We start from the raw sequence: 23,905 nt of genomic DNA on the forward strand, positions 1-23,905 counted from the left end.
TTTTGGAGGGATTCCCGAAGGCCAGCAGTATCTCCAAGAGATACCCTGGATTTAGTGGAATAAAGAAAGGGTTTCACAAAACTCTCCAGAAATTTCTCTGTTTTTCTCCCTTAATTTTTTAATTTCTGTGTGTTTATCTGATTTTTCCAGAAGTATTGGTGGTTCCCAAGTTTTTAGAAGTGTTCTTGGTTCTCCAACTGTTTTCTGGGTTTAATTACCATCTATAAAAGCCTTTAGATTTAGGGGCTCATTTGTTGAATGTCCAACTCTTGATTTCAGCTCAGGATCCCAGGGTCGTGGAATCAAGCCCTGTGTTGGGCTCTGCGCTGAGTGTAGAGCCTACTTGGGATATTCTCTCTCTCTCTCTCTCTCTCTCTCTCTCTCTCTCTCTCTCTCTCTCTCCCCCTCTGCCCCTCTCCCCTGCTTACTCTCTCTGAAAAATGAAAATAATATTAATGATAATAATAATAATTAAAAGCCTTTAGATTTACAACTATCTTTTATTTTTGATCTCCCATTTATCTGTCCAGATCCACTTATGAGTTTATAGATAGCTCAGATCTCAGTTATCCCTATCATATCATCTTCTATATTAAAATCTTCTCCTACCTTTCAGTGTCTCCCATATTATTTTTAAAATGTAAAAGGCACAATTATCTCCCTAATTCCTAAGATAGTAAACAAATTGCCACCCTGCTTGACTCTGCTTCTTCCTTTGTCCTATGTTAAAAAATCAACCCATTTCTACACCTTTAATATAATGCCTATTTACTGTCTTTATAATGTGTCTCCATTTTGCATCTTGAATACTTCCCCTTCCGTTAGTTGTTTTTTTTTTGTTTGTTTGTTTTTGTTTTTTTCTGTTTTTTTTTTTTTTTAACACAGCCTCTTAACCTGTCAGGTTTCCTACAGCTTTCCCCCTTTAACTCAAATTTTGCATTATTTTATCTCTCCAGAATTCAATTCTGCTTCTATCATTGGGCATGCTCTCCTTCTCTCTACACCTCCCTTTTATGTTCAACACATTTGCACAGATTTTTCTTTTTTTTTTCAGTAAAAACTTTTAAACTGTTGAACGTGCCATTCAAGGACTTGAGCCCTACCCACTTCTTCAGACTTCTCCTGATCTGATCTTGTCCTGTGGGCTCTGGAACTTAAGCATACATGTCGTTTTTGTTTTTGTTTTTGTTTTTTGTTTTCTTTCTTTCTTTCTTTCTTTTTTTTTCTTGTGTGTGTGTTCGTTTGTTTTTGCTCTTGAATTTACACTTACTGTTACATTGCCTGGTCCTTAATAGTTGTTAAGTTACTTTGTGTTTGGGGCCCCTGGCTGTCTCATTTGATTAAGTGACCGAATCTTGATTTCTGCTCACTTCATGATCTCATGCTTTGTGAGTTCAAGCCCCATATAGGGCTCCGCACTGACAGTGAGGAGCCTGCTTGGGATTCTCTGTCTCCCTCTCTCTCTGCCCCTCCCCCATTTGCGTGCTCTCTCGCATGCTCTCTCTCTCCCTCTCTTTCAAAATAAATTGGTAAACTTAAAAAAAAAGTTAGTTTGTGGTTAGTGTTTAGTGTATACAGCTGTTGAAATATGAGGCAGACCTAAGGATTACTCCTGTGACCCTAGAGCCATGTATATAGATGAAATCTCTATAAATTATACAACATATGTTAGGAATATGAGAAGAAAAATATAGAAACATTGGACAATAATTTATCAGATTTCAAATGTTGACAGTCTTTAATTTTTTTTTAATTTTTTTCCAACGTTTTTTATTTATTTTTGGGACAGAGAGAGACAGAGCATGAACGGGGGAGGGACAGAGAGAGGGAGACACAGAATCGGAAATAGGCTCCAGGCTCCGAGCCATCAGCCCAGAGCCTGACGCGGGGCTCGAACTCACAGACCGTGAGATCGTGACCTGGCTGAAGTCGGACGCTTAACCGACTGCGCCACCCAGGCGCCCCTCAAATGTTGACATTTTTTTAAAAGCAGACATATCCTTAATGTTTAATCCTAAATCTAGGTTTTAATATATGACTATTATAGAAGATATGAAGATATATCTATAGTTTTATGCATTTTGTCTTTGCAATAATGATGCATGTGGGGGCACCTGGGTAGCTCAGTCGGTTAAGTGTCCGACTTCAGCTCAGGTCTCGATCTCGTGATTTGTGGCTTGAGCCCTGCAGTGGGCTCTGAGGTGACAGCTCAGAGCCTGGAGCCTTCTTCAGATTCTGTGTTCCCCTTTCTCTCTGCCCCTTCCCTGCTCGTGCTATGTGTCTGTCTGTCTCTCTCCCTCTTTCAAAAATAAATAAACATTAAACAACAAAAACAACAACAACAAAAAACTGCATGTGTGCATACAGTATTGCCATTTGACTAAAGCATAAGACTCTGGGTTCTGAAGTTAAAGTATTCAAATCTAAATTCTCTTACTTAATAGCTTTGTAACCTTGGACAAATTAACAATAAGATTCAACTTGTTAATTTAAACAATATGGGGATAATATAATAGCCACCTCAAGAAGTTACTTATGAAAATATAAATATTTTATATATGACACATAAAACTCTATCATTTTCTTCTTACTGCTATAACAAATTATCCTCAATTTAGCAGCTTAAATAACAAATTTATTATCTTGCAGTTCCAGACGTCACAAGTTCTGAACTTCAGGTTATCAACATGGTTGCATTCACTTTGGAGAATCTGGGGATTCTCTAGGGGAAAATCTGTTTCTTGTCAAGATTCTAAGAAGCTGCCTGTTTTCCTTAGTTTTTAACCCATTCTAAAATCTCTAAGCTGTGATGCCTGGGGTGGCTCAGTCGGTTAAGCATCTGACTTTGGCTCAGGTCATGATCTCGCGGTCCATGAGTTTGAGCCCTGTGTTGGGCTCTGTGCTGACAGCTCAGAGCCTGCAATTTGCTTCCGATTCTGTGTTTCCCACTCTCTCTACTCCTCCCCCACTCGTGCTTTCTCTCACTCTCAAAAATAAATAAACATTATTTTTTTTAAATAAATAAAATCTCTAAGCTAAGGAGAATAGCATCTTCAGATACCTCTGTCTCTTCCACTGACATATCTGTTTCTGTCATCATATCTTTTATCTGATTCTCCCTCTTTGTCTTACCAAAACACACGTTACATTGACCACACTAAGAAGAGTTCCCCTTAATTTATTCACATTAGCAAAGTTCGTTTTTTCTAAGTAAAATAACGTAATAGAGGATGGACATTTGGAGGGGTGCAGTAAATGCAAAATAGTTTGTTTATTTACTTATTTTTTGGTAGGGAAAAGAGTGACAATCAGGATCTACTACTCAAAAACTTGCTCCAGATACTAAGGAATTAATTGTAGGACTCTAGTTTTATAAGGAGTTTAAAAATTATCTAAATAGATCACATGAAAAAATACAGAATAGAATAGAATTTGAATTTTTTTAATCTAGCAAGCTATAGAAAAATTAAAAAAAAAACCTTTACTTTTGAAGGTAGTCTATTTTCAAATTTAAAGTCCTACAAAGCAATATGAAATAATTCATTGTTCTTATCAAACTTACAAAAGCTCTTTTTCTTACCAAACCTAATATAATTGGGGGAAATGTCTGGGTACAAGTAAAACATTCTTTAGATCATGTTCAAAGCCTTATTAACATTATACCCAAAACAATAGGTCATTTTACCTCATTCATTTACTAAAATAGCCATTTACAAGTTAAGTAAATTTTGAGGTGAGCTTACATTTTCTTGTATTGCATGTTTTAGTGTAAGCTCAGTGGCAGGGGTACTATATCGATGATTAAGTTTTTATATAGCAACCATTGCAGGATAGTCTTGGTGCTTCATACATTTTTATAATATTAACAATAAAAGAGGTGCATTTTATATGATGACATATAATGGGCATATAACAAATGCATACTTGAAGACGTTTAAAATCTTTATAAACCATCTCAATCAAGATAATGCAAATATTGTAGTCAATAGCTTGTGACTCTAATCCTGACAACCACTGATTTGATTACTCTAACTATAGCTTACATTTTACATTTTATACATTTACATTCTGTACATTTTATAAACGGAATCAGTATATGTAATTTTTTTATATTTTGGCTGATTTCATTCATCGTTCTGTTTTGAGATACACCCCCATGCATCACTAGTGGATTAATTATTTCTCAAATATTCAGTTGCTTAAAACAACTATTATCTCAGTTTCTATGAGTCAGGAATCCATGGCTTTTTGGGTGTCTCTGATTCGGAATCTTTCATAAGGCTGTGATCAAGTTGTCCACTGGGATGCAGTCATCTCAAGGATAAATTATTCAGAAAATCCACATTCAAGTTCACTCTCATGTCTGTTAGTAGGCTTCAGGTTCATGCTGGGTATGGGCTGGAGACACCAGTTTCTTTTTTTTTTTAATTTTTTTTTTAATGTTTATTTCTGAGACAGAGAGAGACAGAGCATGATTGGGGGAGGGGCAGAGAGAGAGGGAGACACAGAATCAGAAGCAGGCTGCAGGCTCTGAGCCGTCAGCACACAGCCTGACGCGGGGCTTGAACTCACAAACCATGAGATCATGACCTGAGCCGAAGTCAGTCACTCAACCAACAGAGCCACCCAAGCACCCCATGGAGACACCAGTTTCTTGCCATTCAAGCTTTACAGGGATTCCCTTGCAGACAGCTTGCCTCTCTAGAAGCACCAAGAAAGAGAGTGAGAGCAATAGAGTTATAAATGACAAGAGTGGGCAAGTGTTACAGAAGCATGTATCTTTTTATAATCTATTTTTCAACATGACAACCCATCACTTTTACCTAATTAAGAGTTACTATGTCCTACACACATAAGGAGAGGAAATTACATACATGTTTATATAGCTGGAGACGGCAATCATTATGGGTCATTCCAGTCTCTGTCCATTACAGGCTGCTCTCTGACACCCCAGTGATTCATATTCTTCCTACCAAATACACTCATCTTCACCCAAGGTCTGCACAAGTATCATCCCATTATGGGTTAATTCAAAATATAGGATCTCATTCTCTCATCCAAGTTCAGCTGGAGATGAGGACTTTTGGGGTATAAGTCCTTAAGTTCACATCTTTAAATAAGTTCTTCTTGGTCTGTGGTTCTGTGCAAGTATAAAACATTTTATTTTCCCACCACACACATAATGATGGGACAGGCACTAAAAACAACAAAACAAAAGAAAACAAAACACTATTCAAAAAGGACGAAGTTGGAGACACAAAGGATTCACTGCTCCATGGGACTTTGAAATTCAATCAAGCAAATACTAGAGGTTCCTTAATTAGTTCTTAGGATGTAGGAATAATTTTCATGAATCCACCTTCTGGATTCATTTTCTCTGTAGGCTGTTTTATTCTTCCATATTTTATATAAAAGTTAGGATATGTGCACTGCTGAGTGGTTTTCTTGGCTGGCATCCCGCTGTTAAATTTTGGAGATCAGTCTCTTCCAAAATTTTTGAAGAAATGTCCCTGTTACATTGCATCATTTAATTAAATTATCAAACTACATTAGAGCATTTGTTAATTCAAGTTGCCATTAATTTGTGTGCGGGGTCTATTTTTGGGTTGTCTATTCTATCCCTTTAATCTGCTCGCTTCTATTAACACCAGTGTTGTTTTCTTGTTAGACCTGAAATCAAATAGTTCAAATATGCCAATTATGCTCTTTTTTTCTCTCTTTTTAAAAATTTTTAATGCTTATTTATTTTTGAGAGACAGAGAGAGTAAGAGTGTGAGTTGGGGAGAGGCAGAGATAGAGAGAGGCAGACACAGAATCCAAAGCAGGCTCCAGGCTCTGAGCTGTCCACACAGAGCCTGATGTGAGGCTCAAACCCACAAACCACAAGATCATGACCTGAGCCAAATTTGGGCGCTTAACCTACTGAGCCACTCAGGTGCCCCTCTTTTTTGTCTAAAAGTATTTTGGCTATTTATTTTAAGTCAATGGCAATTTTCATATAATTTTTAGAATTTGCTTGTTGGGGCGCCTGGGTGGCTCAGTCAGTTGAGCGTCTGACATCGGCTCAGGTCATGATCTCGCTGTCCGTGAGTTCGAGCCCTGCGTCGGGCTCTGTGCTGACAGCTCAGAGCCTGGAGCCTGCTTCGGATTCTGTGTCTCCCTCTCTCTCTGACCCTCCTCCATTCATGCTCTGTCTCTCTCTGTCTCAAAAATAAATAAACATTAATTTTTTTTAAAAGAACTGCTTGTTAATTTCTACTATTGATGGAATTTCATATACTCTATGGATCACTTTTAGGGAAAATGATAATTTTATGGGTACTTCCAATTCTTGAGATTGCTTCTCTTATTTTTGTAAGCAATGGTTTGTGGTTTTCAGTAAAGAGTTCTTCACACATCTTTATTTAAATTTATTCCTAATTTTTTAGGCTTTTCGATGCCATCATAAATTATATTGCTTAATACCTTAATTTTATTTTTCTTTTATTCCTAATGTGCTGAATGTTGTATCATAAATGTACACTGACTTCTGTTAAATACCTCTTATGCATCTATTGAGATAACCATTTAATTATTTTTCTTAATTGTCATCACGTGGTTAAATGTATTGTTTGATTTTTTAATGTAAAACTTTTCATTAATATGGTAGACTCACTTGCTCATGGTATGCTACTCATTTTATATGATTCTGGATCCTATTTGCTAATATATTATTTTAAAAAAATATGCCCTGCATTTCTCTAAAAGGTACCTGACTATTTTCCTGGATTAATATCATACACTGTAAGTTTTTGTTCATTTTAAATTTATTGAGACTTGTATTATTAAGTATATGTTCTCTTGGTGAACTTTCCCTGTGTACTTAACAAGAATGTATTATATGCAGTTGTCAGGCTTTGTGGTTTGTGAAGTCAGCTGGGTCAGATTGATGGATACCACAAGTGTTTCTCTCTCTTTTTACAAGTTTGTGTATTTTCGCAGTTACTGATGGTGACGTGTGAAATTTACCACCTCTGACTGTGTATTTCCATATTTCTCTTATTATGCCAATTTTTGATTCATGAATTTTTGTGTTCTATAATTAGGTCTATGTGTATTTAGGATTTTTCATGCTCTAAATGAATCACAAAATTCTCTCTTTTAACTCTTGTAATATACTATGCATTGATGTATATACTTTGTCTGATATTCATAAACTTGCTTTTCCAAGTTTATAGCTTGCTTGTGTATCATCTTTCATCCTTCAGCCTTATGCATTTTCATTTAAAGCACATTATTGTAGGGGCACCTTGGTGGCTCAGTCGATTAAGTGTCTGACTCTTGGTTTCGGCTCAGGTCATGATCTCATGGTTCTGGGACTGAGCCCCACCAGGCTCTATGCTGACAGCACAGAGGTTGCTTGGGATCCTCTGTCTCCCCCATACTTCCCCTCCCCACCTGCCTTTCAAAATGTGTTGAAAGAATATCCTTCTTCTGTTGAATTGTCCTGGAATATATATTGAAAATAAGTTGACCTTAAAGGTATAGATTTATTTTTGAACTCTCATTCCTATTCCACTGATTTGTACATTTATTCTGTCCCAGAACCATATGGTTTTGGTCACTAAAGCTTTGTAGTAAGCTTTTATATCTATAATAGCTAGCCTTCCAACCTCATTCTTTTTCAATACTTTTTTATACTATTTAGGTTACTTTCCTTTTCCATATTAATATTTGAATAGCTTGTCAATTTCTACAAAAAAATGTGGGATTTTGGTAGATATTCCAATAACTAAATAGTGCAATTTTAATATTCTAATTTTTCAGCCAATGAACCAGTGGTGTCTTTTATTTAGGAAATTTACTTAGGAAATGCCTTTCATTTGTTATTTAGTTTTTAGGAAGAGTTTATAGTTTTAAGTGTATAAGTTTGCTCTGCTTTTATTAAATTTATTCCTAAATATTTCATTGTTTTGGATACTATTTTAAATTTCTTAAATTTTGGATTCTTTACTGCTAGTTTATAGAAGTAATACTTATATTTTTATATTCATCTTGTATCCTGAAACCTTGCTGAACTTTTCTTTAGCACTATTAATTTTTGGCAGACTGCTTGGTATTTTGTATATAAAAAGCCATGCCATGTACAAATAAAGATGCTTGTTTTCTTCTCTTCCAAATCTTTTTTTTTTTCCTTACCTAATTACCCTCGCTACAACTTTCAGTACACAGTTGAACAAAAATGCCAAGAGTGGATATTTGGAGTGCTTATGATCCCCAGAGAAAAACTTCACTCTTTCACCATTAAATGTGGCATTAACTGCTGTTCTATTACAGATGCACTTAATCAGGTTGAGGACATTCTCTTTTATTTCTAGTTGGTTGACTATCATAAAATAATGTTAGATTTTGCCAGATGTTTTTTTTTTTTTTCTGACTCTATGAGATAATCATGTAAGTTTTCTTTACAATGCTTATATTGTATCATATTGATTGATTTTGGTATGTTTTATGCAACCTTGCATTCCTGGCTAAATCATACTTTATCATGTGTGTATTTTTAAATATACAAAACATACATGTTTCTGGATTTGATTTGCAGATGTTTTGTTGAGGATTGTTGTACCTATAAGGTAAATTTGTCCATAGATTATTTTTTATTTTTTATTTTTTAATGTTTATTTATATTTGAGAGATAGAGAGACAAAGTGAGAGTAAGGGAGGGGCAGAGAGAGAGGGAGCCACAGAGTCTGAAGCAGGCTCCAGGCTCTGAGCTCTCAGCACAGAGCCCGACGTGGGGCTCGAACTCACTAACCATGAGATCACGAACTGAGCCAAAGTCCAATGCTTAACCGTCTGAGCTACCCAGATGCCCTCCTCTTTTGTGATATTTTCATCAGGTTTTGGTGTCAGTATTATGATGGCCTCATATAATGAACTGTAGTCCACATCTCTTATTCTGTCTTTTGGAGAAGTTTAAGAAGGAATGATGATAATTATTTCACTGTTGGATGGAAATCACCAGTGAGGCTATCTCTTCCTGGACTTTTCTTCCTGAGTTTTTAATTGTCATTTTAGGATGTTGCTTTTCAAGACTACTGTATAACTTTGGGGGAGGGAGGGAGATGGAATAAAGGCACATTAAAATAGCATAGAGATTACTGTTCACACCAAGATTCAGCTTTTTTTCTTGCTTACATTCTCCCTGGAATGGTACAAGTCTTTGGTTAATTTCCAGAGATCTGAAAAGTTGATTCTTAGAATTCTAAGAATTGCCAGTAATCTCATTGCTTTTATGGAGAAAGTTCTAGAAATCCTTAGTCCACCTTTTTGTGCTGAAGTCTCCAGTACATTTACATTTAATGTAATTATTGACAAGGCTGGTAGACATCCATACTGTTTTTGTTCTTGGATTGTCGGGTTTTTTGTTCGTTAATGTTTCTTCCTACCTTATCTTAGTTTACTCACATTTTAAAAAATAATTCTTTTAAACTCTCTGTAGACTTTTTTTTCAGTTATTCATCACTTTATTAATTTGTAGTGTTTGTCACTAGTCCTAAACAATACACCTAAATAGCATAGCAAAATCTGTTTTGGAATCCATATTGGACCACTTCACATGTGGCACTTCTCATTTGCCACTGATCCCTCTGCCCACCTCACATTGGATACTTCTACTTTCCAACTTCCACTTTACCATTCAAATATTCCCCTTCACAACTGGAGTTCCAGTAAGACAGTATGCTTTCTTCCCATTTCATTTTTTTTCTCCTTCTGTCATATCTTTTAGTCAAATCACCTAATAAAACTCATCTTACAATGTTGTTAATTTTGCTTTAAATAATCAGTTGTATGTTTACACTGAAAATTTTAACTCATAGTCTTTAAAATATTTACCTCTTCACTGACCACTTTTAGATCTCATCCCCACCAGTCTCTGAGCCAAGTTTTCTCCTGTATTATTTGAGTGTCTTACCTCTTTTTAAATATTTACTTTTTATTTGATATCATTTATTTTTTTAATGTTTATTTATTTTTGAGAGAGAGAGACAGAGCATGAGTGGGAGAGGGGCAGAGAGACAGAGGGAGACACAAAATCCAAAGCAGGCTCCAGACTCTGAGCTGTCAGCACAGAGCCCAACGCAGGGCTTAAACTCACAAACTGTGAAATCATGACCTGAGTTGAAGTCGGACACTTAACCAACTGAGCCACCCAGGTGTCCCTGACATCTTTCAATGTATCATGAATTCTTTATGAAAATTCCTCTCATCATATTTCATTCTTTAATAACATTTATTGAAAATAGGATGCGTTGGGTGTTGGGGACGTAGGAGTGAGTGAAACGTGGCTGCTGTCCTCAATGAGAATCAAGTGAATTGGGAGATGTGGGGCATCTCACTGGAAATAAACCATAAAATGGTAACTGCTGAATGATAGGTAAGGTAGGGATTCTTTTACATCACAAAGGAAAGACAGCGTATTTGGATGAAAAATTGAGGGACAACTTCACAGAAGATAGGAAACGACTTACTTCTGGTCAAATAAATAGAAAATATGTAGTTTGAGGAAATCACGTGTGGAGAGTAGGCACATTAGAGGCCAGATCATCCACGTTAGTTTGACTAAAATTCGATGTGAATAGTTAAGTGCCTGAAGATTAAATCACACACGTAGACAAGCACCCAGTGAGGATGTCTGCCATCTGAAGGCTGTGGTACGTTCTCGTGTTTTATTTAAGAAAGGATAAAATCACATTTTAGAAATAACACATTGGACTCTAGTGTAAATGCAATGTGTGTGGAACAGAAACAGGAAGAGAGGTAATGAGACCACTCAGGGGAAACTGCAATAATTTCATAAAGTAGGAGAGCTTGGATGAACTCTGATAACTGTTGGAGAGAAGGGGTGGGGGTGAGGGGATTTTTAAAGAAACAGATTCACAAGAATTGAGAAAGTTTTCAGTGAGGAGAAGTGGAAAAATAAAAATCATCATTAGTGCATACAAGGCCATGTCGAGTGTCTGAGAGGGTTATAGCTCTGGTTATTCAATCTGAGAAGAAGAGAGAAAGTCAAGAATGAGGTCAGAGCTACAGCTGAGTAAATTGGACTTTATGATTCAAACATTTCAATAGCATTCCATTCTGAAAAGCTTAACTGAGAGGAAAATTGTGTACAATAACAGACTACAGAATTTTTATTTCAACATGCAGAGTTATATGTACGTAGCTCAGGGTTGAGTAGTCCCTTATGTCACAGAAAAACTTAGCAAGACACTTTGAACTGTAGCCCTATTGTGTCTCAGTCCACAGTTTCTCTCCATTAGAAAAGCTTCCATATTTCCATGTCTTGCATTTCCAAAGTTAGGAACCAATATCTGAGAGTTCTGCATTCTGCTCCCTTATGTTGAGTTAGCTTTATCATGGTTTTAAATTAGCCTTCTCCTCAAAAAAAAAAAAAAAAGTTGTTTAATAACTAAGTGGTTTTGGGTAACCTTAGAACAATTCATATTATGTGATAGGATTAAATCCACAACAGATGAATAAGGAAAATGTTTGATGAGAATTATTTTTTTTTAATGTATAACTTTTATCCTTTGATAGAAATGGCAAAACAGGAATACAGATGGAGACTTTGAGTCCTTTCCTCTGGGAAAACTTCCAAGCAAGGGAAAATTAGTTTCACCTCATGCTTCTATCAGAACTGTCCCTACTCTGGATCTGTTGCTCTTTCTTGCTCACTGCACTAAAAACTTCTTGAAGGCAAGGGACCCTGTCTGATTTATATCAACACATTGGTTGATACATAGTAGGGATGCATTTTTTTCTTCCATTCTGTTACAGTGCATTGGTTTTAAGCCTAGAAATAAACACATGGACCATGTTGATAGAGACCAAAAGAATAACTGAATAGAGATGTAGGGGGCTTACATGAGGGACACAGGAGGTAGGCAGGGATATCAAAAAATTTCAAGACACACTTCAACAAAACAAGACAACCATTCCAGGAAGCATCACCTACCAGTGCCTGGGCAACTTAATGCAATAGCCTGGGAGTTGTACCTACATTCAAGATAGAATGTAGCAACCTGAGGCATAGCAGATAGATAGATAGATAGATAGATAGATAGATAGATAGATAGATAGATAGATTCGTAAACATCTCAGAGTGAGAATCCAGCAAAGGTTAGACCCTATGCATGGAAATGAGATGCTGCCTGAAATTTTCTAAAGATTCTTGTGGCTTTGAGAATGGGCTGCCACATATTGTGACTTTTCTCCATTATTGGCCCAGATAAAACCCAGAAGTGTTCTTCAGTAACAACAGGAATATATATACTTAAAAAGTAATAGATATTTATTCAGTCAGTTAAACTGAAAGACATAAAAGGAAATTGACTGGCTCACTGCGGTGTATGCTTTTTTCTGCCCTCCCTCAAGCCTCAGTGGCTTAGATTATAATCTATCCTAACTCCATACATCCATGTTAATAAATATGGATATACTGTACATGTAATTTTTGTTATTTATCCTTTAAGTAAGATCTCAGCTTCTATATTATTACACAGCATGCCTTTCCCATCCACAACAAATTATAGATAGTTCCTCAGAGCTAGCATATTCATATTATTATTTTAATGGTAATTCACTATTTATAAAATAATCCCCCTCCAGACAGACTTTTAGATTTTTTTTTGCCTCTGAAATAATCATTATTATTCCTATATAAAATCCCTTATACACAGATGTTTTAATTTCTCTTGTTAAAACAAGACACTGGTGTGCTTGGTTTTCCTTCTACCTGACTAGGGGCTCTTTATCTTTCTCGTCCCTCTGACTTTTTTTTTTTAATGTTTTATTTATTTTTGAGAGAGTGCAAGTGGGGGAGGGGCAGAGAGAGGGGGGACAGAGGATCAAGAAGCAGGCTCTGCACTGACAGCAGCGAGCCAGATGTGGGGCTTGAACTCAAGAACCACGAGATCATGACCTGAGCCGAGGTAGGACTGAGCCACCCAGATGTCCCCCTCTGGCTTTTTAATTTTGAAGCACTACAGGTTTCAGTCCTCAGTTCTTCCCTTTGTACCTACGTTTATTTCATTGGTAATCTCATCCTGTTTCATAGCTCTAAATACCACTTTTGTTCTGGCTGTCTCCCAAATTTATAAGCCAACCATATTTGTCTTTGAACTAGAGACTGCATATAAAAAATGGCCTCTACATCTCTACTGAGATCGCCAATAGAAATACCAAGATTAGCATGTCAAAATTCAATTCCTGACCTTCCCCTTTCTATTTCCTGTACCTGTATCCTTCCATATCCCATTTGATTAAATTCTGAACTCTTCATAACTGTAGCCAAGCACCTAATATCTGTGCTTGAATTCTCCTTTTTCATAAATCCCATACTACTACTTTAGGGAAACTTTGTGTGCTCTTTCTTTTTAAAATTTGTGTCCAGAATTACTGAGATAGAATTGACATATAGTATTGTATAAGTTTAAGTATACAATGTGTTGATTTGATACACATATATGCAAAATGATTAGCATTATAGCATTAGTTAAAACCATGTCACATAATTACCATGTCTTTTTTTAAAAAAATTAATATTTATTTATTTTGAGAAAGAGACAGAAGGTGAATGGTGGAAGGGCAGAGAAAGAGGGAGACAGACTCCAAAGCAGGCTCCAGGCTCTGAGCTGTGAGCACAAAGCCTGACACGGGGCTCGAACTCACTAACCGCGAGATCATGAACTGAGCGGAAGTCAGATACTTACCTGACTGAGCCACCCAGCTGCCCCTACCATGTCTTTTCTGTGGTGAGAACATTGAAGGTCTGCTCTCCTAGCTTTCTCATACACAATACAGTATTGTTAACTATAATCGTTCTGCTGTGCATTAGATCCCCAGAACTTACTCATACCTGGGAGTTTGTACTCTGACCATCACCTTCCCTTCTTCTGCACTCCTCGGTCCTGGGAATACCATTCATTCTACTCTGTGTTCTAAGAGTTTGACTTTTCAAAATTCCAGAAAAAAAAAGTGATATCATACAATATTTGTCTTTCTCTGCCTGGCTTATTTCACTGAACATAATGCCCTCAGTATCCATCTGTGTTATTACAAATAGTGGAATGTCCTTCTTTCTCATGGCTGAATACTATTCTTGTAGGGGTGGGGGAAGTGCAGTGGGTGTATATGTACTTCCTTTATCCATTCATCTGTTAATGGACCCTCAGTTTGTTTTCATTTCCTGGCTATTGGGAGTAATTCAGCAATGAACATGGGGCTGAAGATAGCTCTTTGAGATAATGATTTCATTTCCCTTGGATTATATACCCTGAAATTGCTAGATCTTATGGTAGTTGTATCTTTTCACGTTTTTGAGGAAACTTCATACTGTTTTCCATAGTGGCTGCACCGATTTTCATTCCCACCAAGAATGCACAAGGGTTCTCTTTCCTCCACATCCTCCCCAATAACTGTTACCTCTTTTTTGTTTTTAATAATATCCATTCTAATAGGTGTGAGGTGATATCTCAGGGTGGTTTTGCTTTGCATTTCCCTGATGGTTAATGATGTTGAGCACCTTTTCATATACTTCTGGCCATTTGTATATCTTCTCTGGATAAAAATGTCTGATCAGATTTTGTTTTGTTATTGGTTGTGTGAATTTTTGATATGTTTTGGATATTAACACCTTATCAGACATATAACTTGCAAAGATTTTGTCCTATTCCCTAGGTTGCCTTTCCATTTTGTTGATGGTTTTATTTGCTATGCAAAGGCCTTTTATTGTGACGTAGCTCCTCTGGCTTATTTGTGCATTTGGTGTTGCATTTGTCCCAAAATATATTCACGAATACTCCATTTCTTGTCACTTTCACCAGCACCTGGTCCGTGCTGTCATCCTCAGTCAGCGTGTTACCAAAGCAGAAGTCTATCAGTTCTCCCTGCTTTCATTTTTGTTCCTCTACTTTCTGTTCTCAGTAATGAAATGGACGTGATCCTTTTGAGATGTAAATCACTTATGATGCTCCCCTACTCAAAACTGTCCAGTTACTCTTTTTTCTTGTGCAGTGGTCCTCCATGATCTTCCTTCCAGTTATAGTACCCCTACATCCATGGAGGATACATTCCAGTACCCCCAGTGGATATCTCGGAGAGTACCGAACCCTATATATACTATGTGATTTTTTATACATACATACGTGTAATAAAGCTTATAAATTAGGCACAAGGGATTAATCACAATAACTAATAGAACAATAATAACAAATATGCTATAATACAAGTTGCGTGAATGTGGATATGGTCTCTCAAAAAATATCTTGTACTCTACTCACACTTCTTATCGTGATGTGGGAGGATGAAATGACTGCGTGAGGAGATGAACTGAGATGAACAACGTGGCCGTTGTGATGCATCATTAGGCTACTCTTGGTCTAGTGATGATACATCAGAAGGAGGATCATCTGCTTCTGGACCACAACTGACAGTGGCAACTCAAACCAGGGAAAGGGAAACCACAGAGAAGGGGAGACTACTGTATTTCTCTGATGTCTTCTACAACTCTCCTCTGTCCATGCAACTCTGGTCACACTGGCTTCCTCACTGTTTCTGGAATCTGCTATTCATGTTCCTAACTTGACCCTCTTGCTTTTTCTGTTTTCCCTGACTATAATGCTCTTTCCTATAATATGAACTTGGCTTACTTACCTTACCTCCTTCAAGAATTTATTAAAATGTCATCTTTTTAATATGCCTTCTCTGATTCCTTTATTAGACTTTATTGTTGCTATCACAAATTACTGCAAAATTAATGCCTTAAAACAACACAAATTTATTTTCCACCAGTTTTATAGGTCAGAAGTTCACCATAGTTCTCACTGGTCTAAAATCAGGGTGTGAGGAGAGCTTCATTTCCTCTAGGGAACAGTCCATTCCTTGCTTTTCCCAGCTTCAAGAGGCCTCTCTTAGGTCTTGCATGATGATTTTTACATTTTAGAACCAGCAATGAGGTGCTCACTCCTTCTCACACTTCCATTTTCTCTCCCTCTCCCAACCAGCTGGGATCAGGTCTTCCCTTGTAAGGACTCATGTGATCAGAATTGTCCCAGCTAGAGAAACCAAGGTAATCTCCCTGTCTTAAGGACCTTGACCTCAATCACATATGTGAAGTTCTTCTTACCATGTAAAGTAACATATTCACAGGCTTCTAGAATAAAGACATAGATATCTTTGAGGGGCCAATGTCCTGCCTAGCATACTCCCTTATTTAATATTGGAATCTCTCTACACCTTCCCATTCACCTCTGATATTTCTTTCTCTCTCTCCTTTTTAAGTGGGGATCTTGTCACTTTCTAACACTATATATGTATGAATCTCCACGTTAGTGATGTATTTAACTACTGAGTACCAGGACTAGAACATAGCAGATGCTCCAAAAACATTTGTTGGATATATACTTCTAATAGTGATTGCTAGATTAAATTATAATCTTACATTTTATTGTCAGATACATTTTCTAAATGTTTGAAGCCATTCCCATTTCAATTTTCCTTCCCTCCCCTTTCTCTATGCATCTTCTGCTTTCTGATTTGAACAAAGGGCTAAAATGAACAGTAATGACAGAGTTTTAATGGGGATGAAATGACAACCCCTGTGAATATGTGGATAGTGGTTTGGACCAGTATTTGGGGCCAGAATTGTACTAATGTTAGTACACTCTGAGATTTCTTTTTCTTTAAAACCAGCTTCCAGGGCCATCTCTTTCTCAGCTAGACCCTAATTGGCAGATGAAAGAACAGAGATTAACTCTGATATCAGAGAATAGGTCCTCCTGTGCCTCATATATCTCATTCCAACTTTAATCGATTGGCTAGTTTTTGAGGGTTTCCAACACTTAAAAGTGAAATTCTCAACCACTGACTTACCTCCTGCAGTGCCCCAATATTTGGCACACCCAGATGGGGCTCTCTAGAGGATATCTGAAGGATATGGAATTATAGCAGCTCAGACTTCAGAGATATCTTATAGTTTTTTTATCTTGTACGTTAATACCCTTAATCTGGGGTTCAGGGGATATAATAAACACGTGCTGCCTCCTGTTCTTTTCCCTCTTCCTCCTCGTTCATTAGTTTCCTTCTCTGAGAATACTGATTAAGAAGTTAAAAGTGAAAAACTGAAATTCAACGGGAGGTTTTTACATGTTGGCAAAGAGCTCTGATGTTTCTAGTTCAACAACCACACCTATTTCCTTACTCTCACCTAACTTCTTAACCTTTTAATTAATTGACATTAGATATGTGGTTGAACAGAGTACTTCATCACTATTTCTAATGTAACTTTTTTGCATATTAATTGATGCATAGTTAAAGCTGATGGTTCTGTATTTTTCTTGCACAAGATAGATATGTTAGTTACCAAGAGACTAATATGATTTGAAATGTTTTTTCCTGTGTACGTCAATTATTTATTAACAGTTCAATTGAATTTTGTTTCATCTACTTATTGTTTAAAATATAACACGTTGTGGAATAAAGGGTGCATAATAAATTTTAATAATATGTATTTCATGTGATCCTTATATTGCATCATTTTATGTGTTGGAAAAAGAATCATAGTGGGATTACTATGCAATGTTTACTGCTGGCTTCCCCTGGAATGCTGTAAATATAACTTTCCTACTCATAAAAAAATACATAAAATATGTAGTTCAAAATATTATCGTTTTAAGTCAGTGACCTATCTTTTTAACGTGGCTTGAAGTCTTCACTAAAAGCAACTTTTGAAATTAATTGCTCTGCCATCATCTTCTTAACCTTTTAAAGTTATTCTTCCCTAAGGGATAGAATATTATCTTAGTGAAGAACTCTGTAGTTGGAGTGATAGCTATAAATTTTTAGGTCCTGATCCGAATGTGGTCCGGGGTGAATAAATAGTTTTCCAGGGGGAACTCATGTGAGTCATATTAGCTTTCCAAGTGCCATAGGTTACTACTTAACATAAGAAAGAGACAATTTATTAAAGTCATGCCAGAGAAGTGGTCATTTTGCTTTACTTGAGTGGTTTCATTTTCTTTCTTCATTCTCCTCCCCTTTTCTGTTTTCTAAAGAGTAGTTCATCAACCCTACTTTATTATGTGATCACATACGCGAGCATTGTCCCTTCTTGCTTTAGGACAACATTGCAACATCTGTCCTTCAGCATAAAAAATATCACTCACTTTGCAAAATCTCATGACTCGGAGAGTATACTCCTACCACTGTGTGTTATAAAACCCTGCCACTGTTTTCTCTCTGTTATTTCCAAACTGTCTGCCAAAAAGAGTTCAATACTGATGACTAACATCAACTTTGTCTCCCAAATATTTTTACATGTCAATGTACACTATGATGAAAATCTCTCTTAAATAGCATAAGAGCTAGCTCATCTTACAACATCATATTTTGCTGTTGCTAAGTCAGCTCCATGTCTATATCCAGAGTATTTCTACTGCATGTGCCCTACTTCCGCTTCTTTCCTTTGATGCTTTATTGTTGCCCACACTCAGAGACAACACATTTCTCCCTTGGTTATCCATATTACTTGATTGTCTGCATCAAAGAGCTTCCTGTCCCTATTTTAAGATTACGCCCACTACTACCACCATTCCTGCTCAGTCATTTCATTCATTCATTCATTCATTCATTCACTCACTGATGCATCATCTGTTGCTTTAAAAAAACGAATATAAAACATGCTTTTCCAGATATTAAAGCTCACTTATTAAGCTGATTTTTCTCTATAGCTGGTTTTTCTCTAAGGCTCCATCTCTGTTACAAAGGATGTATTCCCAACCAAACTGAACATTTGGAAATGGGTGTACGATAGATGAGGGGTCATCCTGAGAGTGGGTTACTTTGTTGTTTCACAAATGGTGATCATCCTAATCATATAAGCTATTAATTTGCCTAAATGCTATTATAGTAGCTTCCCATCAGTGTTAACATAAAAACTAGTCATTCCAAGATTCAGCTAGGCCCGCTGAGAGATTTAAATACTCCATTATTGAAATGATTATCTGCATTATTTAAACACCCAAGATAAGCATTGTCAACACCTTATAAAATTCAAATACATGTTTGCAACATTTTAATGTAACTTCTACCATGTTATCAAATATTATAAATACTGCTAAATTACAATTCACTGATTTTATTGCACGTCTATTTTCAAGTCAGACATAATTTCTGAAATATTTAGGCTAAGTTGTTTGTTAAATATAAACACTTTATGTGGAACCAGATTCAAGTCTTAAAATCTAAAGACATAAAATTACTGACATTTTCTCTCTTATCTGAATTGCTTACCACAACCTACATAAAGCATAGAGTGTGTTATATTTTTCATAGTGCTTTAAGTTGACAACTTTACTATTTCTTTTATATACTTTCATTGCAAGTCTACATATATAAGGCCATTCTTTAAATATGACCAACTTTTGTAATACAAACTTTAACGCAACATAAAATAATATCAAAATAACCTAAGAACATAGAAGAATATAAAAATACATCCTGATGATAAAAGTCAATCATCACCATCGCTGTCTTTCTGAAATTAGATGGTAGAACTACAAGACATTTCCCCAAAAGGGTTTTAATTTCATTATATAGACTTGTAATTAATGTATAGTATAACAATAGCTAATAAGACTGTCTAATGTTTCACTTCATAACAAGAGAGTTTGAGAGAAGGTTTTAAAACCATTTGTTTAAATGAATTTGTTGCTCTGTTTGGGTCACGGATTAAAGCAAAGTTGGAGACTGAAACAGGCCACTCTGTTAATATTTTGCAGGTGTATCTGCTTCAGAAATGATATTTTTTTCTTCTAGATGCTAAAAAGATATGGCAAGAAACCAAAAGAAATGACTAAATACATTTCCATCCATGCATGCAATTGTCTCCACGCAACTCATGCTGCATTCTTCTTTTAGTTGTTAATTTACTAATGAAGTGTGAATCTTTGAAAGCTGTGTTTTTCATACATTGCTAATGCATTTTTATTCGTCTTTATAAAAGCTCCAAAAAATCAGTTTTGAAAAGATAATGATTTATGGAATCTTGCTAGGTGATTCCCATCAGAATTTGTCCCTGTTTACGCCTTATGTGTTTTCAAGAAAGATATAAGATTATTTGGGATATGCTACAATTTATATTCAGTTGTCTTCCTTTTACCATGGAATAGTCCTTTTGTCATAGTTTATTATATTTTTCTATATTTTCTCTTTTTGAAAACGTCTTCTAAGGGTTCAGAGACTTTAAAATAATCCTTGAAAATTTTCTCTTTATTATGGTAAGAAATCCAAAACTTAGGCGAACAAGGTTACATTTTTTCAATGTTTCCAAGTGTCACAATTGAGCAAAAGGTGAGTAGTTGAGGTTAGGTTACCAGAAAGATGTCATATGAAGGATAACTTCAGATCTCTCAAGAGAAACAATTCTTCAAATAGATGTGTGAGATTTAAGAAAAATTGTGGTTATTTCTAGCTAGAAATATAACAATGGCACGTATGCAAAGATGGCAGAAGTTACAATAGATTAAGAAGTATGAATCACATGCAGGTTAAAAGCATTTCCTGATGCTTAAATGACAAAAAAGTTGTTTATAATTATCTCAATATGTATTTACCTTTCTTATTAAATACTTCTTCGCTAGTGAAATGTTCCTTTTGTAGTATCTATTAGTATAATATTCCACTTTTATTTTAATAAATGAGAATTCATTAGTGTATTTCTATTAGTTAAAAATTAGGACCATGTGTTGATTAAATCAAGCACTCCTATTTAAATTTTGAGTTAAAGTTTTATAATAATAATAAAAAAAATATTCTGTGTTTTCTTTCATTCTAAATCTGAACAATTAATCTGGAATATATGTATTTTTATTTTTTCACATTATAATATTAATTTCTCTGTAACAAATAAGTGCCTCTTTTGTGGAAGTTTTTAATAATTTGAGCTTCATCCTGCCATATATTCTTTTTTCTTTTTTTTTAATTTTATGTTTGAAATAAAATGCCAAACAATTAATATAAAAAGTCATTATTCCTGGAAGTATTGCGGGCAACAGTGATTTCCTGGTAATTTCTTTATCCAATTCTATTCTGTGTAGGTAATGCAGTGGTGATTTACTAGATGACATCAAGGGTTATTGTTTTTTTATTTAATTACTATTGCTTATTAATTTCTCTTAAATTGATTATTGGATTTCTTAGAAAGATCATGATAAAAGATATCTATATCAATACCAAGTAGAGAAAAACTGCAGAAAAGGAAATGATTATAGCACCATATGGTAGACTGTGAAGGTAAGAAAAGTTATAACCAAACTAAGTTCAAAATTATAGGTAATTTTCAGATAACATGACGTGAAGCTGGAATATAATTTCACGCTAAAGTATTTCATTTTTATTTGACAGTTGCACTCCAATTCTGACAAAGGCGATGGGTCTGTCAAGTACATCCTTACTGGAGAAGGTGCCGGAACTATATTTATCATCGATGACACCACCGGTGACATCCACTCAACGAAAAGCCTAGACAGAGAGCAGAAGACCCACTATGTGCTTCACGCCCAGGCTATCGACCGACGAACAAACAAGCCTCTTGAGCCTGAATCCGAGTTCATAATCAAAGTACAAGACATCAATGATAACGCTCCAAAGTTCACAGATGGACCATACATCGTTACTGTGCCTGAAATGTCAGATATGGGTAAGAAAAAACATTATTTGCTTTAGCAGTTAATATAGTTTTGAGAATCCAAATGATCGTCTTTTGAAAACCAGTTTTCAACTTTGTGTGTGTGTTTGTGCGTGGAGAAATCCGAAGAAATTTCGAAACATCTTAATATTTACACGTGGCCTAAAATATTAAAGGATATTAGGTCTAGATGGTATGTTATTTATTAAAATTAATTTCTGAATGTTAAAGTAGAGGTAATGCTTAGGTATCAAGAAAACATCATTAATGGGGAGACATTGGCAATTCTTGCTTAATTGACAGGATTTTTTAGCCATGTAAATTCTTTATTTATATTGCTACAGAGATATCAACATACTCAAGGTGACAATTTGCATAAATAAAAATAGACACTGTAATGTTTGAGATATTTTACTACATGTCTTTTAAGATTGCGGTTTATGGGGGGTGGAAGGGAGGGGAGGGTGGGTGATGGGTATTGAGGAGGGCACCTTTTGGGATGAGCACTGGGTGTTGTATGGAAACCAATTTGACAATAAACTTCATATATTGAAAAAAAAAGGAAATATAAAAAAAAGATTGCAGTTTATGACCCAATTATAACAGCATTAAAAGTGTAAGTAATAGCTACATTATTCAATAAAACTTTTTAGATACTCATAAGCATTTACAAAGCTTATTTATCTTAAAATGTAAAACAACCCTTAAAGGATTTTTTCCTTTTTGCCTCTGATGTAGCTAGCAGTTGATGTCAGACACTTAAATCTTAGTTGCCATCAAGTGTAGACTCAGTTGAATCCATAGAAGTTTTGATCAGGGGCGAAGAGGAAATTGGATATTTTGAATGTTGACTGTGAGTTCTGCAGAAAATCTAAAATCGATCAGCCCAAAACAACCAGTTAGCTTCGCCAGGACTGGAGACTACAAGTCGTCAAAGCAGTTGTGGTAATGATCACTGAAACAGCATCAAGGAGTATTTATTGAGCACTTACTATATGTCAGGCATTGCATGCCATGTGTAATAATTTCATGCTTGTATCATCATGGACAAGGGTGACATTGTGGTTCTCCTTTTACAGAGGATGAAATTGATACATAGAATTAAATAATTTGCCCAAGATCACATGGTTAGTAAGAAGTGAACCTAGAAAATATTTCTGAGCCAGACAGAGGTTCAGCTCTTAAGTTCCCAAATTTTTTTAATATAATTACAAATTTAAAACCTGGTTTAAGCTATTTATGGAATAAATATAAGAAAAATAGTGGATGTTCCAGAATCTGTATAGCTTATTGAGCCAGGGGTGGGGGTCTCCTTCTTGCCATATGGGGATAGATTTGATGTTATTTTGTTTTTGTTTAAAGGATTGGGTTCAGGGATGGCTACATACCATAAGGAGGAAAATTCATCCTAAATTGCCTGAGTAAGGGAATAGACATTTATTTATGGTAGAAATCTAACCTTTAGGGAGTTCAACGAGAATATGCTTTTGAAAAAAAAATTCCCTAACACCTCCAAAATATGTACATTAGATACATATAGTGTGAATAAAGACAACGGACAGTTTCCAGGGAGATATGTGTGCCAAAAGTTGAAAAATCTTTGTGACACAGATGGCTGGAGAGTGAAGCAAATGAAAGTGTCAAGAAATGGAAAGTAACCCCATTAACTGAGCTAAAGAGTGGGGCTCAGGTGGAGGACCAGATGTACTCGTGATGCTGACACAATTGAAATAGTGTGATTTTCTCCACACTTGAGGACAAGGTAAATGGGAAATAAATCAATGATTAAACTCTAAAAAACCTAAAACTTTGAATCTGCTAATGAAAACACAAGAACTAAAAAAAAAAAAAAATTAAGAAGTAGACGAAGGACTTTTCAACGTAAGATAAGAATCCAATAATCAAGAAGACATGAATTTAAATGAATAAGCATTTGAAAACATAGCCATCAAATAATAAAACTAATCCGAATCAAAAGAAAAATGAACTGAAATACTTAAAAACCTTCGTGGCATTCAGAGGACTATTTTGTATTACATAAGAAGATTTTTTTAATAACAAAAAATTCATTAGAACCAAATAAGAAAATGGGGAAATCCCATTAGCAGGAGATTCACAAGAAAAAGAAACGTGTTAATTATCCACAGGAAAATACTCAAATTTCACTAGTAATTTAAG

The 23,905-nt window shown here is 35.7% G+C and overlaps 1 protein-coding gene across 9 annotated transcripts in view; it reads left to right on the top strand.

The window, feature by feature from the left end:
• CDH18 (cadherin 18) overlaps positions 1 to 23,905 on the top strand; it is a 1,009,468-nt gene that overhangs the window by 735,940 nt on the left and 249,623 nt on the right. For all 9 annotated transcript variants that reach the window (XM_045038559.1, XM_045038553.1, XM_045038573.1 and 6 more), the window contains one exon: positions 21,445 to 21,739. In XM_045038559.1, the coding sequence (XP_044894494.1) occupies positions 21,445 to 21,739 (295 nt within the window). The remainder of the gene's footprint in view (positions 1 to 21,444; positions 21,740 to 23,905) is intronic.

This window comes from Felis catus, chromosome A1 (assembly GCF_018350175.1).
Source record: "Felis catus isolate Fca126 chromosome A1, F.catus_Fca126_mat1.0, whole genome shotgun sequence".
NCBI lineage: Eukaryota > Metazoa > Chordata > Mammalia > Carnivora > Felidae > Felis > Felis catus.